This window comes from Hoplias malabaricus, chromosome 11 (genome assembly GCF_029633855.1).
Source record: "Hoplias malabaricus isolate fHopMal1 chromosome 11, fHopMal1.hap1, whole genome shotgun sequence".
NCBI classification, from domain to species: Eukaryota; Metazoa; Chordata; class Actinopteri; order Characiformes; family Erythrinidae; genus Hoplias; species Hoplias malabaricus.
In genome coordinates, this window is record NC_089810.1 from 32781166 (window position 1) to 32797920 (window position 16755).

The 16755-nt window shown below is 41.9% G+C and overlaps 1 protein-coding gene across 1 annotated transcript; it reads right to left on the reverse strand.

Annotated features, from left to right (window-relative positions):
• Nucleotides 1–12347: 12347 nt before the first annotated feature.
• On the reverse strand, nucleotides 12348–15519 carry rnf7 (ring finger protein 7). The gene is made up of 3 exons (XM_066685060.1): nucleotides 15297–15519; nucleotides 13898–13945; nucleotides 12348–12795 (listed from the first exon to the last, which is right to left on the reverse strand). Exons 1-3 carry the CDS (start codon nucleotides 15517–15519, stop codon nucleotides 12677–12679), a joined length of 390 nt encoding a protein of 129 aa, XP_066541157.1. The 3' UTR covers nucleotides 12348–12676.
• Nucleotides 15520–16755: the final 1236 nt, after the last annotated feature.

A 16755-nucleotide genomic window follows, 5' to 3' on the forward strand; every position in this document is an offset into this window, starting at 1 on the left:
CCTCCTGGTGCTCCAGTTTCCTCCTGCTGTCCAAACACAAATGCTCTAAGGTAGATTAGCTGTGTGAGACTCTCCATAGGGGGGAGTGTATGAGTGACTGGGTGAGTGTATGAAATTGTCCACAGGTGTGAGTGTGTGGGTGACTGGATGAGTGTGACGTTTTCCATAGGTTTGAGTGTGCAAGTGATTGGGTGAATGTGTGACCGGATAATGAGTGTAGATACGAGGTAATTGTTATGGCTGATCAGTAGTTATGAATATGACTACTTTTGTATATGAATAATAACTGGATGGATGCAGGGATGAAATAACAGCTAAAAGAAAAACAGCTAAACCAACATTTTATTTTGATTGTGTTAATGTCTACGGTAGTCTGAACGATGGCTTAATGTGTGTGTGTGTGTGTGTGTGTGAGTGAGAGAGAGAGAGAGAGAGAGAGAGAGAGAGAGAGAGAGAGAGAGAGAGAAACCCCTCTGAGAGGCACATAAGGTTAATCGTTTGTGTTTCTCTTGGATCTGTGCGTGGAATTCACATATTTGTGGAAATGTGAAGAATTCAAGCAATGGGCCCCGTACAGACACACACACACACACACACACACACACACACACACACAGACCTGAATGTAAAAGTGAAAATAAACGCAGGCGTCAGTCACAGTGTAAACTGATGAACATGGCCGAGCAGGAGTCATGGCAACCAGAACCGAAAACACCATCACTGACTCAGCCTTCAGCTTCTGTTTCTGCTGAACACACACACTTCAGCCCATTTCCAGTGTCATAGTCCATCTGCAGTCTTCTCTCTTCTCCTCTATTCTTATCTCTTCTCATCTCATTTTCTTGCCTCTCATTCTTCTCTCTTCTTCTACTTGTCTTTTCTCTCTTCTATCTTCTCTTCTCTTCTCTCCTGTCGTCTCTCTCTTAATTCTTATCTTTTCTAATCATTTCCTTCAATCTCTTCACATCTTTTCTGCTCATTACTTCTCTTCTTTCCTCTTCTCGTCTGTTCTCTTCTTATTTACTCCCTTCTTCTCAATTCCCTTCTCTTCTTTTCTTTTCACCTTTTATTCTTTTACTCTCTCTGCATTACTTTTCACTCTTCTCTCTTTTACCGTTGCTGTCTTATCATTTTTCATCTCTCCTCTTTGCTTTTCTCTCCTCTCCTCAGATCTGAGCCGGCGGTTAAGTGTCTTTAAACCCTTAAGTCACCTCTGAACACTTGTCTTTGCTGTGACTTCTCCTCTAAGGTGAGGGAGAGAGAGCAGTCTGGAGGGAAACTATGGTGTAAATCTGTGTGTGTCCTCGGCGGAGGGTCATTCAAAGCTCAGCTGAAGGCCAGGAATCCCTGTGTGACCCACCACAGACTCGTAAGTGTGAACATTACCACGTCCAGAGCATAGAGACAAGACCAAACATGAGTCCAAACACTGAGATAAAGCACACAGTGACATATAAACACTCCAAAGCATATGTTCCATGTAGCTGAATAATTGCTCCAAACAAAAACATTTAGAATAGGAAGGGATGGTCTGGAAGAGCTGCAGATGAGCCAAAAATCACTATGCTCAATGCCAAGTGTTGACTAGAGGGGTATAAAGCCCACAGCTTTAAACTATGTAGCAGTGGACCTGCAGTCTCCAGAGTGATGAAGCTTCAACCAGCACATTAAGGGAGATTGCAATTCATTCGTCCATACATCTAAGGTGTGTGTGGCTGAATGCAAACAGTATGAAGTGTGAAGCCTTCTTAGAGGTGTAAATCTCATTAAAAAAAAAGCAGATAAGCTCTGTACTGACTGAACTGATTTCAGAATATCAGGAAAGCTATTGTGCAAAACCTTTTGGCCATGATATATACATATTTGCTAGGTGTCCTAGAGCTGTGAGACGAGTGGTGTTTCACAGCGAGTACTTGAGCCTAGAAACACATGTTAAAAACATGTACAAATATGTCTCACTACAAACACGGTCCACACTCCAAAATAAGAGTCTGCTTGTAAGGAGCGTTAGGTGATAACGTCCTGAAGATGCCCAAGCAGGATTTTTAACCTCCACACAGCCCTTTGAAGTGGAACCGGATCGTGCCACGAAAACACTCCCAGATTACTGTGTCACTTTGATCTTACACACCAACTGCGGTGTGTGTGTGTGTGTGTGTGTGCTTGAGAGAGAGCAAGTTAGTGAAAGAGAGTCCAGGGTATTTACATTTAGTCTGGAGATAATTTGCATTTTAGTGATTCATACATTTACAAGAATGTTATATAATTTTTCCAATACCTAAAAATTATATATACTATTTTTGTTTGTTTTAAATGCTATATCTTTATTGCAACTATAATTAAACCAACTTTAGGCAGTATTTTTTTTTATCTTAAAATTACAATTTCAATGTATTAGTGATGCTCTACTGACCTGGAACAATGAAAATATAGCCTCTGTTGTTGCTTCTCCAGGCTCATTCATTCATTATCTGTAAGCGCTTGTCCAATTCAGGGCTGCGGTGGGTCTGAAGCCTACCTGGAATAATTGGGCCTAAGGTGGGAACACACCCTGGAGGGGGCGCCAGTCCTTCACAGAGCAACACACTCACACCTACGAGTCGCCAATCCACCTACCAAAGTGTGTTTTTACTGTGGGAGGAAACCAGAGCACCCGGAGGACACACCAAACTCCTCATAGACAGTCACCGGGAGGAAACCCACGTGAACACGGGGAGAACACACCACACTCCTCACAGACAGTCACCCGGAGGAAACCCACGTAAACACGGAGAGAACACACCAAACTCCTCACAGACAGTCACCCGGAGGAAACCCACGTAAACACGGAGAGAACACACCAAACTCCTCACAGACAGTCACCCGGAGGAAACCCACGTAAACACGGAGAGAACACACCAAACTCCTCACAGACAGTCACCCGGAGCGGGGGTTGAACACACACCTCCAGATCCCTGGATCTGTGTGACTGCGACATTACCTGCTACTCCACTGTGCCACCCTTTCTCCAGTCTCAGCACTGCAGAAATTGCACTGTGTAACATTTAGAGGAAGGTAGAAAACCGCCTTAAATCCCCCTCCCGCCACTTTGATTTCAGGACAGTGCTGTTCATGTTGTAAATTACTCTGCAACTCTAGGGGGAGCCCAGGAGCAAAAGTACCAGGAATCAGAAGGACACAGTATCTCAAAAAGAGTGGTGGAAACATCAACATGGAAGAAGAGGGAGGCCTTGCCCTTAAGCGAGGAGATGCCTCGCACCCTGAGAAACTCTAACACGCTTCTCAATCTCAAGAGATCATAGTCCAATCGAAAGAGGTGGGACATGAACCAAGTTTGCTCAGTTGGCAGAGCACTAATAGTTGTTTTTAGAGATTCTGCAAGATGTCTGGTGTCCCTTGATTAAGGGCAAGGCCTCCCTGCTCCGCCAGGTCAGAGTTTCCCCTCATGTCAAAGGAGTCCCTTTTGTGTTTCAGAAATTTAGGGTTTTCTAGGGTCCGGAGGGCCCCCTCCAGGGTGTATTCCCGCCTTGCGCCCAATGATTCCAGGTAGGCTCTGGACCCACCGCGACCCTGAATTGGATAAGCGGTTACAGATAATGAATGAAAAGATAGGGTCCGGAGGGCTGGGTCTGTGGTACTGCAGCCAGACCAGTGCTACCCCTTGACAGTACAGCACAGAAAAGTTTTGATGGATACTTGTTAGAAAGTTACACACTTAGCTGTGAAAAAAGTCACATCAAGTAATTGATTCTATAATATCACATAAACAAAACTGATCTAAAGATATCCCATACGTGTGCATATTTTTCAGATTTGAATTCTTGATATGACTGAGATGAGGTGTAATACAAATTGGACATATGTAAGATCCCACGTCCCAACTGTGGAAAAGGTAGAAAAGCAACTGAGTGTGTTTATGGGAAGTTTTTTTGGGGGACTTGTAAATCACACACGCGCACACACACACACACACACACACACACACACACACACACACACACACGAGTGCATGCTCTAAGACAGACACACACGCCTGGAAAAAACATGTTGGGAGTCATGATGGTGGGAGTTTAGCTGTCGTCAAGGCAGCCACAGATGTCTCCCTGGTTGTGGATTCTCAACTCTAAAACCGAGGCTTAGATTTCCATTTGAGCTGATACTCTACGTGCTGACCACCACTAATGCTGTCCACACACACGTACATACACATATTTATATATATCTCACAGGACTTAACACACTGCAGTGCTATTTACCACTATTAAAATTCCCCATCTCTATGTGTAACACTTTGTTTTGGTGCATATGCCTTGTCACTGTAGAGCCTGAGCACTACTGAGGCATGTGTATATATAATAGAACTCGAGCTTTCTTTTAATTCTGTTAATCTGTTTCATTAAAACCACACTACTGCAAAGTAGTCATGTGACTCTAGCCCCATCCAATCTGCCACATGGACGCTACATGGAGGAGAACCTAAACACAGAGTCCGACCGAGTGACTTGAGCATATTGTGCCAAAGAAAAATGCTGCGTCTGTGGTTTGGACGTGTTTCAGCGACCAACGTTAACCCCACTGTCTGTTTAATACTTCAACACATTCACATCACCAAGTATGAACAGTGCATGGCTCAAAAGAAGAGAGAGGCAAGCTCCCAGCAACATTAGAAAAAAAATTCCCAGCTTTAATACTGGAGCATATTTAGAGTACATGCCTTGTCAGGGAACTCTGAGGCAAAAAAACAATACCGAAATCATCATTCGTTAATGTAATCGTGGTGAATTATCCAATTAATTGTGATATTGATTTGAGGTCATATTGCCCAGAACTATGCATAACTTCACATACTGAAATGATATTATAACTATCCGTGTGACCTCACATTTGTAGAAATGTTGAAGAAAGACTGCACATTGCTTTATCATTCAAGAAACCCATGAAACCCCTGTGTGTGTTGTGTGTGTTGTTGTGTGTGTGTGTGTTCCTCTTGCTCATTATGCACACCTCCCTGAGGACATGCTGTGAAACGCTTATCCTAGTCATCCAAAAACAGCACGGAGGGCCTGAGATTTTGTGAGTGGATCAACATCTGTTGGTGTTTTACGGAGCCTGTTTTTATGTACTGTCATTTTGAAAGACGTGGAACTGATCAGGCCTTTCTGCAACATGTCTGTGCATCCACACACGTTCGGCTAATTATATGAACTTCAGTGAAACCCTATAAAAGAGTTAGCGGCATGTTAAAGAGTGGCGCAGGCTGTCGGTGGTGGAGGGTTTCGTGTTAGACCCGTGTTAGCAGCCACATGGCAGCTTGTTAAAATGAGATTACAGAACACAGGCGAAACCTAACCCCCAAAATGTGGTGAGCTCCAGATTGCGGCCTGGGTCACACAGGGCTAAACTTCCACCACCTAAACCCGTATGCGTGAGGAATAGGCCCAAAACAAGCACAGGCTTAAAATGTGTCGTGCTGCCCAAATATGTCCATTGTATTCAAATGGCATAGCCAAGCCAAGAGATACACACTATTGTTATATTGTTACAGCCTCCCTGCTTCATGATCATTGAGACTCACACCATTGTATTCCAAAGGCGCTGACACCACTGTAAAATCCCTTAGCGCAGCAACATGTGTCAGTAACCCACAGAGCCTTTACCTTCAGGGCTCTAAACAAGGCAGGGATTCTCTTTTCTCCTATGTATCCCTAAACCAAGGACTCTTATTTGTAATGGCAGAACACTCTGTTCTTCTCACTAGCCTTAAGCATTGAAATCGGATTAAGCCAGAATGGGTCTGTATTAGAGACAATAACTTCCATTTTATAACCTCCACTGATTTCTTGTTTGCCCCCTTTAACCCTTTTCTTCAATGGTCAGGACTCCCACAGAGCAGGTATAATTTGGGTGGTTGTTCATTCTCAGCGCTGCAGTGACACTGTCGTTGTGGTGGTGTCTTAATGTGTGTTGCACTGTGTGTTGAGTTTTTAAACCCACTCACTGTCCACTCGGTTAGACACTCCTACCTCGTTGGTCCACCTTGTAGATGTAAAGTCAGAGACAGTAGCTCATCTGTCATCGCAGAGTCTGTGTTGGTCGTCCTCTAGTCCTTCATCAGTGACACAGGACATTGTCGGCTGGATGTTTTTGGTTGGTGGACTATTCTCAGTCCAGACACTGAGGGGATTTTAAAGCTTCAACAGCAGTGCTGTGTCTGATCCACTCGCACCAGCACAACACACACTAACACACCACCAACAGGTCAGTGTCACTTTAGTGCTGAGAATGATCCATCACCCAAATCATACCTGCTCTGTGGTGGGCCTGACTATTGAAGAACAGGGTGAAAGGGTGTTAATGAAGTATGCAGAGCAACAGATAGACTACACTCTGTAACTGTAGAACTACAAAGTGATCTGTATGGTAAAATAGGTGATTTTAATGTCATGGATGACCAGTGTGTCTATATATGTATACAGTAGATTGTCTTTAATTTGAAAGAAAGTGGAAAGTGTCTCGTATTGTTTCACGCTTTTCAGTGACACGCACAACTGGACATCTGATAAGGCCACATCATTAAGTAAAGACCACAATGTCCAGTGTCTGTGTGGTCTGAGCCCCAATTTACTGCATCAAATGAAAGTCAAAATTCAACACATTCCTTCCTTTAGAGGGGCAGTTTGGGGGGTGGTGGTTGGGGGTGCTGGAAAAAAAATATCACAAAAATATTCCCGCCTCATCCACCTAACGCAAACAGACAAGCCTTATTTTCCTAATAAAACCGCAAGGCTATTTCGGTTCTTGCCCTCGTGGCCAAAAACACGAAGGACTAATATCATCTCCTTTTCCAAAGCCACAGGTTACTCTGTGCTTTAACCACGTCCTCACTCCTCCTTCAACAAAGGGGCCTTGTTTTATATAATAGTAAGATCTATTAAGTTTATCCAAACTTAAAGAGGAGGATTTCATTTTAATTAAAAGGCATTTACATAACATTCTAAGGATGTTTCTTCACATTTAGCTGCTTTCCAGTCTGTTTTGACTCTGGAAACTGTTCTAAACTGTTTAATAGCCACCATGTCTGTAAACAGATAAAAAAAACAAAAAAAACAAAGTGTCTCTGTCTGGTATGCTAGGCTCCCCCCCCCCCCCCCCCCTCCACTCACAGCAGAAAAAAAGCATCTGGCGGTGCTTATAAGAAAAGAACAAATGTTAAAAATTATGAAAATTGATGATGATACTGCTCTATTCCTACTCCATAGGGTGGTAATATTGACTTATCTTTGCTGTTTCTGATTGCTTATGGTGGAACTCTAAATTTGGGCGTTCACTAACTGCATGAAAGTAAACAGTGTGAAAGCGCTACAAATCTAAACAACTCAAGTTACAAACAAGTTTCTGTGGTAAATAACACAGTGAAGAAAAAACCTACAGACAAGTTAAACATCAGTCATTTTGTTCCTCAAACACACCATTCCACTTTAAAAAGCATAAAGCTTCTGAACGTAAACAAACCAGAGAGAACTGTAGTTCCCAACAATTGTTGATACTGAAGGTGTAAGAAAAACCCAAGGTGAATCTCAGGCAATATTAGCTCCCTCTTCTGGCCAGGTGCCGGTGCATCCTTATATTGTACAGCAAAACATGTCTGGCATGTGCTTTTATAAACTCACCTTTGAAGGTGAACCAGTTGTGGTCACAGAAGTGTGTATAATCTCAACAGAAAAGCATTAGCATTATATTTGGAGTCTCTGAAGCAGATGCTGGAGCTAAGTGTTGGTGAGAGGTGTATAAAGCCCCAATTGCTCAATGGCTCAATACCTCTGGGATGAACAGATAGTGGCCTGAGGCTGGGGTCGAACCCAGGACCCTGAGACCCTGGAGCTTTTTGTTGGCACTGTACTGACCTCATATACATTCAGTCCATAGAAATTTGTCAAAAATTAATCTGACCTCATTTGTCACTTTTATGTGTTGTGATCCTCTGTATTTTAAAGAGCTTTTGCTGAATTAAGTGTCAACCAAAGTGCTTCACAATAAGAAAGATCAGGCTTCTGGTGTGATGACCCCAGTGTACAGTAATAGCCGTGAAAGTCTGACCAAGGGATGCAGCTGGACTTGATGGAACAAGACCCTGTGGGTGAGCATTGACTGCCACTATCTGGTAGAATATGGTCAGTACAAGTCATGGCACACCATGAACATCCGAAATTAAGAGCATCAGTGGAGATTGTGTACCCTCTGCTCTTATAGGAAAGCTTTACACTAGGTTTTGCTATCTTTGCTGTGAGGATTTGATAGCATTAGGCCACATAAACATTTAGAAACATTCAGACATTGGATAGTTCTGGAAAACAAACACCAACCCAACTCCTCCCAGAGAACATTCCATTTCCATTGCTCCACAGCCCAAAGATGGGAGGTTTTATATAAGTGAACATTCATTCATTGTCTGTAAGCACTTATCCAGTTCAGGGTCACGGTGTCTACGGAGCCCACCCGGAATCAGGCGAGAATACACCCTGGAGGGGGGCGCCAGTCCTTCGCAGGGTGACATTCACTCTCACATTCACACCTAGGGACACTCTCGAGTCGCCAATCCACTTACCAACGTGTGTTTTTGGACCGTGGGAGGAAACCGGAACACCCGGAGGAAACCCACGGGGAGAACACACCAACTTCCTCACAGACCCTTGAGCTGTGTGACTGTGACGCTCCCTGCTGCGCCACAGTGCTGCTCATAAGTGAACATAAAGTAAAATAAAATTGTTATTTTCAGTACTTGGTGAGAGTTCCTTTGCGCTCAAGGCTGCCTAAAGTCTGCTTGGTGATTTCCCCGGTGTTGCTCTTTATACACTTTTCAGTTTAGGGGCATCTTTCTTTCTTTCTTGCCTTCACTAAGTGCAATACAAGCCCAGTGGGATTCAGGAAAGATGTTTGACTGGCGTGTCAACAACATCCCACGGCTTTGGCCTAGAAAACTGCGTAGTTACATGGTTCACTTTGAAATAAACTGTATCCTGTGCTTTCTGTTCTTGAGGCTTTACAGTGGTTTGCGTCATGTGGTGATCCCTCTGTGCGGCAGTGTTTAGTTCTTTGTGGATGTAAGTGACATGGTTGCACCGAGATCTTTGAGACTTTGGTAAGATCTTGGAGATTTTGTTTCATTTTAATATCTTACTATCTGTAACAGTTAATTAAAGGGGATATTCATTCATTGTCTGTAACTGCGTATCCAGTTCAGGGTCATGGTGGGTCCGGAGCCGTGGTGGGAATACAGCCCTGAAGGGGGATCTGTCATTCGCAGGGTGATATTTACTCACAATGAGGAATAAAGGGATGATTTAAAAACTGTTCAGTGCATGTGCACATTAGTATGGGAATCTGGGGCCCACCCACACACACACTGTGAAACAATACCACCAAGTCAGTTTTCTGTGGGCTGACTAAGTCAGAAAACATTGGACAAACCAAGCCTTTCAGATTAACGCTCCACCTCTGAAGTCAAGTGCAGAGATTTGAGAATGGACCCCTCCCCCTCGCCTGAGTCTCTCCAATCACAGCGCTGGAAACGTGTTCATGCGAGAGTGCAAAGCTAATCTGACATGAGGGGACAAATGAGAGAACCCAGCAAAAACGGCAAAATGAGAGAGGGGAAAAAGAGAAGTGAGTAAAAACAATAGAAACCAGGGCCCACAGGTGTGAGTGTGTGAGTGACTGGGTGAGTGTGTAATCCCCTGATGGATGGATGAATGAATATGAGTTTTCTCATTGATTAGTCTGTACAGTAACAGGACAGAAATGTGTTGAGAGAGAAAGGTACAGATGTTAAAAAAACTTGGTATTAACCATTCAGCTGATGACTGAGGAATATATATACGTTCAGTTATTTCAGTGATTCAAACCAGTTTGAAGATTTTGAGTTTTAAGGAGGACCTCCCGGCCTGATTAGTTTTAATATCTTTCAATTGTTTGAGAGGATTTTGTTGCTCAAATGTTACAGCAGGGCTTGGCATGATCAGAACATATGCTGGAAATGTCATAGCAATATATACAGAAAGAAATGCATCTCAAGATTAAGTTTTAGGGCTATGGCATTGAGAAAGAAAATCTGATTCAGAGAATAAAGTCAGAATAATTGAGATAAAGTCAGAATAATTCACAGACTAAAGTCGGAATAATTCCGAGGTTAAAGTCAGAAAAAATTGCTGAATTTATCCTGTGAAACTACCCTTTCTCTTCTGAATAAATGGGCTCTTTTACAACCTCTGTTTTTAACATAAAGGCAGTTGACAAAAAATATCAATATCATGGTGGTGCAGCAGGTAGTGTCGCAGTCACACAGCTCCAGGGACCTGGAGGTTGTGGGTTCGATTCCCGCTTCGAGTGACTGTCTGTGAGGAGTTGGTGTGTTCTCCCCGTGTCTCCCCGCGTGGGTTTCCGCCGGGTGCTCTGGTTTCCTCCCACAGTCCAAAAACACACATTGGTAGGTGGATTGGTGACTCAAAAGTGTCCGTAGGTGTGAATGTGTGTATGTGTGTCTGTGTTGCCCTGTGAAGGACTGGTGCCCCATCCCTGCCTTGCACCCAATGATTCCAGGTAGGCTCTGGACCCACCGCGACCCTGAACTGGATAAGCGGTTACAGATAATGAATGAATTAATGATTTTCAACTGACAGCCATGAAACGTAACTGTTATTATCACTTCTGGTTGGGGGCTTCCTGTTGGGAACTACAGTAGAAGACATGTAAATAAACTTATAAATGAATGCTGGAGTTAGGAATAGCAAGTGTGAATAAAAATATATATACTTGCTTTATATATATATATATCAATCAAAGAACCCCCACATAGTTTAGTGTATTTTTAATACTGCATAAATTATTTTAAGATGAGACTCATGTTGTCCTGCGAGGGATTGATATGTTTCTACAGTGCTGAGTAGAGTAACAGTAACAGAGGCTATATTTACAGAGGCCTTATTACTGGTCAGTGAAGCATCACAATGAATTTCAAGCTGTAAATTTTAAGTACGTGAATCTTTAAGTAGAATTGTAAAGTAAAAAAAAAGCAAGAAAATTGCCATTTTTACATAGGTGTTTCTGGCATTTCAAAAGCAGGAAAGCCCAAAATACATACCCTTGACTTTGGAAGATCTGGAGAGGTTTTGGTGCTTCATATCAATGTCGTTGTTTATATGTGGTTTTTATTATGTGATTGAGCACAAAGTTTTGTTCATAATATATAACACCGGCATAAGTGTTTTTCTTGTTCATTTTATTTAAAAATAAATATTTCTACCGCCAAAGAACAAAGACCACCAAAAAACATTGTTATGTGTGTCACTGTATTGTATGTGTACAATGTACACATTGTATGTGTTAGTGTCACTGGTTAGAGTAAAGCATGTGAAGTTTGAGTGTGCGTTCAGCTATATGGAGTCTTATAAACACATTAACGCCACAAAATGTCTCCCCACCACTGCACTTTACAATATTTCAGGTAACAACACACACTCACATGAAATAAGACCAATTCAGCAGTCCTGCTCTCTCTCTCTCTGTGAGATATAATACGAATGTAAATGTTGCCGAGTTCCGAGGTGTCCTGCTGATCTTGGGAACAGGAGAGTAACGTAACTATCAGAGCCAAACACAGCCCCAGAAACACACACAGAGCGTTTTCCTGTTTTATTTCCTATTCTTTATTTATATGAAACATTGTAAATGACTCCGTCTAGCTTCACTGAATGATAACTCTATTTGAGATGCTGAGCTCTTTCTTGAGTGACTGAACCTCGACGCGCCCACGGACAAAGCCACGGTTTGTGCTGAAGAACCTACTTTACTTTGGTTCCAGCTGGGAACTAATTTTTGTTTCACAAACAAGTTTGTCAGTGGAAATGCACCGAATGGTTCCAAATTTAATTCACGAACTGGAACCTTTCTCTCGTTGGTGGAAAAGCGCTATGTGAAATATGGCTGAACTAACTGACTGTAGTAGTTAGTTGTGGTAGTAGTAGTTAGATAGCCACCTTGTGATACATGGCTGAACTAACAACAGAAGGTGAAATAACGTTCCTACTCGCATGTATGTTTCAAAATTAGAAGTCAGTCAGCAAGTAAAAATGCCTCTTCTAGGCTGGCCCGGTAGGCAGTCCGCCCAAGACCCAGTATGAGAGCTGTTCATTTATTAGGTGTTGTTTTTCTCTTATTCTAAATTTTTTTTAAAAATAATTTATATATATATATATATATATATATATATATATATATATATATACACGCACTTCAGTAAATGTTTCACAAGGCTAACTAAAAGCTAACAGAAAACACAGTTCTAAACTGTCTTAATATTTACTTCTTTATTATAACACATTTCAAAAGACACATTCACAGCAGAGAGCAGTCCGTACTACAATCCACACCCTCAAAGACACCACAGTGTTGCTCCATAGTGCCCCTCAGTGACGTGCCTTTTTCCAGCAGACAAGGAAACAGAGGAGTGGTGGCCAGCATCACCTGGAATTCTGGTAAAGTCCATCAGTTCTGCTTCAAAGTCACAAACATGCACACTAGTGTCATATATGGCAGATAACAAGTGTTCTCAGTCCTGTGTCCTAAAGCCAGGTGGGGCCAAGAGTGGACGAAGGAATTCAGTGGGCAATTATCGGCATCCTCATTTGCCAATCCTCTGTACAACCCAGTCCTGTTGGCATAGTGGGCATCTGTTGTTCTGCTTTACCCACAGAGACATGCAGCAGTTATGGAAAGAGTGGTTGCACTCCCCCCACACAACTGAAAAAGAAGGAACACATGAATTCACCACATGAGTACAGGTAAGTTCACAACATGTGAGAGAGACAGAACTGAATATCCCAGCTCGTGTGTGAGGATACGAACACTGGTGCTATTGCTGTTAGTGTATTTTTTAGAATAATTGTGAATGCGGCCTTGCGAACTCTGGTGAGCACCAAACAGGTGGCTCTCAGGCCGTATATAAACATTATTCGGTGTTGTTCATTTCAGTTGTGAAAGCAAAATGAACTGAATGCACTGAAACGAACCACAAAGAACGAAACGTTACAAGATATAACAATAATCATGCCATAACCAAGCCAAGGACAAACTCCCTAACATCTTTTCTCTGTAGCAAACCCTCTTTGGCTCGAGTAGTGGAAGAATAACTGCCACTGTTTTTTTGCTCCTTTTTTACACACCCCGAGTCGCCGCTTGCTAATAGCAGTTACAACCGCATAATAATGACTCAATAAATTTGATTAATAAGAGACAGTATCCTACAGACCTCTTGCTCTTCCTCTTATCACCTCTTGCTGTGATTATGTTTCGTAAAAATGCCTCCAGGTAAACACACACAACCTAGATAAGTTGAAACCTCTGATGACTGGCTCGCAAATTAAGTCATACCTGTGTCATATGTCACTTTTTTCTTTTTTACTAAATCTGTCACTGTAAACTTGAACCAATCCAGGATTAAAATATATCTAGGTTTCGTCCAGACCAAGGGAACAGAGCTACAAATCTAAACACACACTCTAAAGATTTTGAACTCTTTAAATGCTGCTACAGTTTAAAATATATTTTGTTGACTGGTCGAGATTGTACACGCTCCAGATGAATCTGAAAAGCAAAATGTGTCTATTATGTTTCCAGAATGCATTAAAGCGGGAGACACACACACACACACACACACAGGTTTTGATTATGGTTCACATTGATGTAGGGCAGTGCAAACACAGTTAGCCCCAGCAGCTGAGTCATTAAAGTCAGTGGTCATGTTGGCCACGACTACGCAGCAGCTGAGAATCAGTGGGCTGCTGCAATCTGCAGCTTACTCTAACTGCGACATGCCTGCACTGCCAGATGCTCTGATACTTACCAACACAATCCTCTTGCTTATTTTCTGCCTGACATCTGAGACATGCATCTGAAAGATGGACAGAATTTGTATCACTAAATGAATATTAAAATGGTGATTTGTTGTTTTTTTTTAATCAAGCATAGCCAGCAATATGCCTTTGAATGACCCTATCACGGAAAGACAAATTTCCTTAATTTCTTGTTTGACATGCCAGTCTCTCTGCAGTGCATGCAGCATGTGTACAAAATCTAAGCTGCAAAAACAGCCCTATAAGTTTTTGTGATTTCATTACAACAATGGCATTTACATACACGCACTTACTCATTCTGCAGTTCATAGAGCAATAAACAATGAACCACCAAAAATAACAATGAAATAGATTCTTTTTCATTTTTACATATATGCATTCTTAGTGCAAATTATATAAGATGAAACAACAAATTGTTTTGTAGTGTCTGACTGATGCAGTTTATAGTTCCTGGATCTGGTCCCCCACCGTAGAATCTGTTTCATTCCAAGGGACAAAGAAAGGTTTAGAAATGGTCATATTAACATGTTCTGGTCCTTGAAACCATCTAGATATCTTTAGGAACAGTGGGGATGGGGACAAAATGCAAACACAATGTAGAATATGGACCCTGTGAACATATTACTTAAATCTAATATATGCACTGTGTAAACATATGTATGAATTATGCTTATGTTAATGACATTTAGATGTTAACTGCCATCATTTCACATGCTGGAAGATATGTTCAGAATGCTCAAGCATGAATATCACAGATATAAATGCAGGCCTACATAATGTACACATATTGCTGGCTGGTTATTTTTTGCCTGTGTTGCAATGGCAAACATATTTGACAAGACACCGCGTAGCTAGGACGCTACTTAGACACTCACAGGCCTATTAGTTTATGTACATTTGTAGTATTGTAACCTGAATGTTAGCTAACTGCCTGAGAGCTGATATAAGGTTAGATAGCAGCACTAGTTATTATGCAAGCTTCATCAGTCTTTTCAGTAAGGCGATATATTCTGCTATTAGGAAGCAAATACCGTTACCATAAATAGACAGCTGTATGAAGAAAGAGAGGGTAGAATGTGCCAGTTGGCTACAGCAGCCAGAAAATGTTGGCCAGAATGAAGACGGGCTGTAGATAGAGAGCTATCACTAGCTAGGTAAGATTACCTAGTAGGACTCAATTATTATTAGCTGGTCAAAAGCAAGCGCGTAATCATACAATTTAGCTTAAGAACTGTCAGCTAGAAAAGACAGGAAATGACACTCGCTCCCTTTAAATGTACTAGATAAAGAAGACCTGTCGTTATTAGTTTCTAACTAGACGTTCTCTGTGTTTTTTTCTGAACTAGTCTCCCAGTAGCTGTTAGCCAGAGGCTAACTAGCAGCACTCACCCATAACCTGGACCCTGCAAATGGCGCAGGTATCACACTCCACGTCCCAGCTCCACATCGCCACGGCGTTCCACTTCTTCAGGGTAAACATCTTGTCCGCACCGGCCTTAGAGCTCGAGGAGCCGCTGAGTGTCTGAACCAGAACCGGCTCGTCTCCGTCATCCATCTCCGCCATGGCATAAAAGGGCATCCGCAAAATGGCCGCTTTCTGGAGCGCGTCCATTCTCTAGTGAAACTGACCCGGGATCAGACACTGAAACAGAAACAGCGGCCTCTTTGTCTACACAGCCTACTTAGACTGATCTCAGAGCAGCGGAACTGGCACTGACAACGTACCGCTGAGGAGTGTAGGAGATTATTATGAGAAATAAAAAGATTTTTATTAAATTTAGAGCGAAATTAAGTGCAGTGTTTCTTAAAAATCAAGCAAAAAAAAAAAAAAACGTTTAAAGGACATTATAATTTGATTAAAGAGCATAACAGAGTAAATAATAACTTAAAATTATTAAAAACCGTGCATTAAATGTTACCTCTGTTTTTTACTGTATTATTATGGGTTCCACTGAAAGTGCTGGAGTTCTGTTGTTTTGGGCAGCTGAGGTCTGACTTTCATTCATTCATTCATTCATTCATTATCTGTAACCCTTATCCAGTTGAGGGTCGGTGTGAGTCCAGAGCCTACCTGGAATCATTGGGCGCAAGGCGGGAATACACCCTGGAGGGGGCGCCAGTCCTTCACAGGGTACTGAGGTCTGACTTAACATACTAAACTCTCCCGCTACTCTGGCGCAAATAATCAGCCAGATCGGTCTGATGGTGGCGCTATAGCGAAGTGAAACGTGTTGGCGTCCGTATCTCCTACCCGTTCCGCCTATTTAGAATTTGTGCTATTTGCATAATATGCAAAACAAAAATGAACTAGATATTTATCCAATATGGACATATGTGGTATCAGTAGAATCATAAGAATTGTAACTTTTAATAATTCTGAAAAAATAAAATGCTGGAATTTCATCACTGCTTGATTCCAGAATTTGCCCAAATATAGGGGAAGCTCACATTGTCTCAAATGTTACTATACTTCACATGCCTATAGGGCTTGGAAATTATGATTACATTGTGGTGCAACTAAAAGCCTAGGGGGCGCTATAAAAAAAAAAAAATAAAAAAAAACTTACACAACGAAGGATTGTCTGATTGACATAACAATTGGTATGCAGTTACTGATGACATCCAAAAAATGAGAAAGAGAGCAACTAGGGGCACAATTTACAGTTCCCATATGAAATTATGGAATACCTAATTGGTTTGCATTATACTCTCTAACAGCTATGGTTAAAAATGCATAGTTTATCTTCAGTTGTCAGGTCTGTGAAAATGGAACTTTTCTAACTAGTCTCTGGATGTTCGTTCTATCAACAAATAACTGGCCTTTTTGCAAACTCTTTTTTCTGTAGGT

Coding starts and splice junctions, on each gene's coding strand:
- rnf7 (XM_066685060.1), bottom strand. CDS start 15,519: ATGGACGCGCTCCAGAAAGCGGCCATTTTGCGGATGCCCTTTTATGCC. Junction 13,946..15,296: donor TTGCAGGGTCCAGGTTATGG/GTGAGTGCTGCT, acceptor TCCATCTTTCAG/ATGCATGTCTCAGATGTCAG. Junction 12,796..13,897: donor TAAGCAAGAGGATTGTGTTG/GTAAGTATCAGA, acceptor CTTCTTTTTCAG/TTGTGTGGGGGGAGTGCAAC.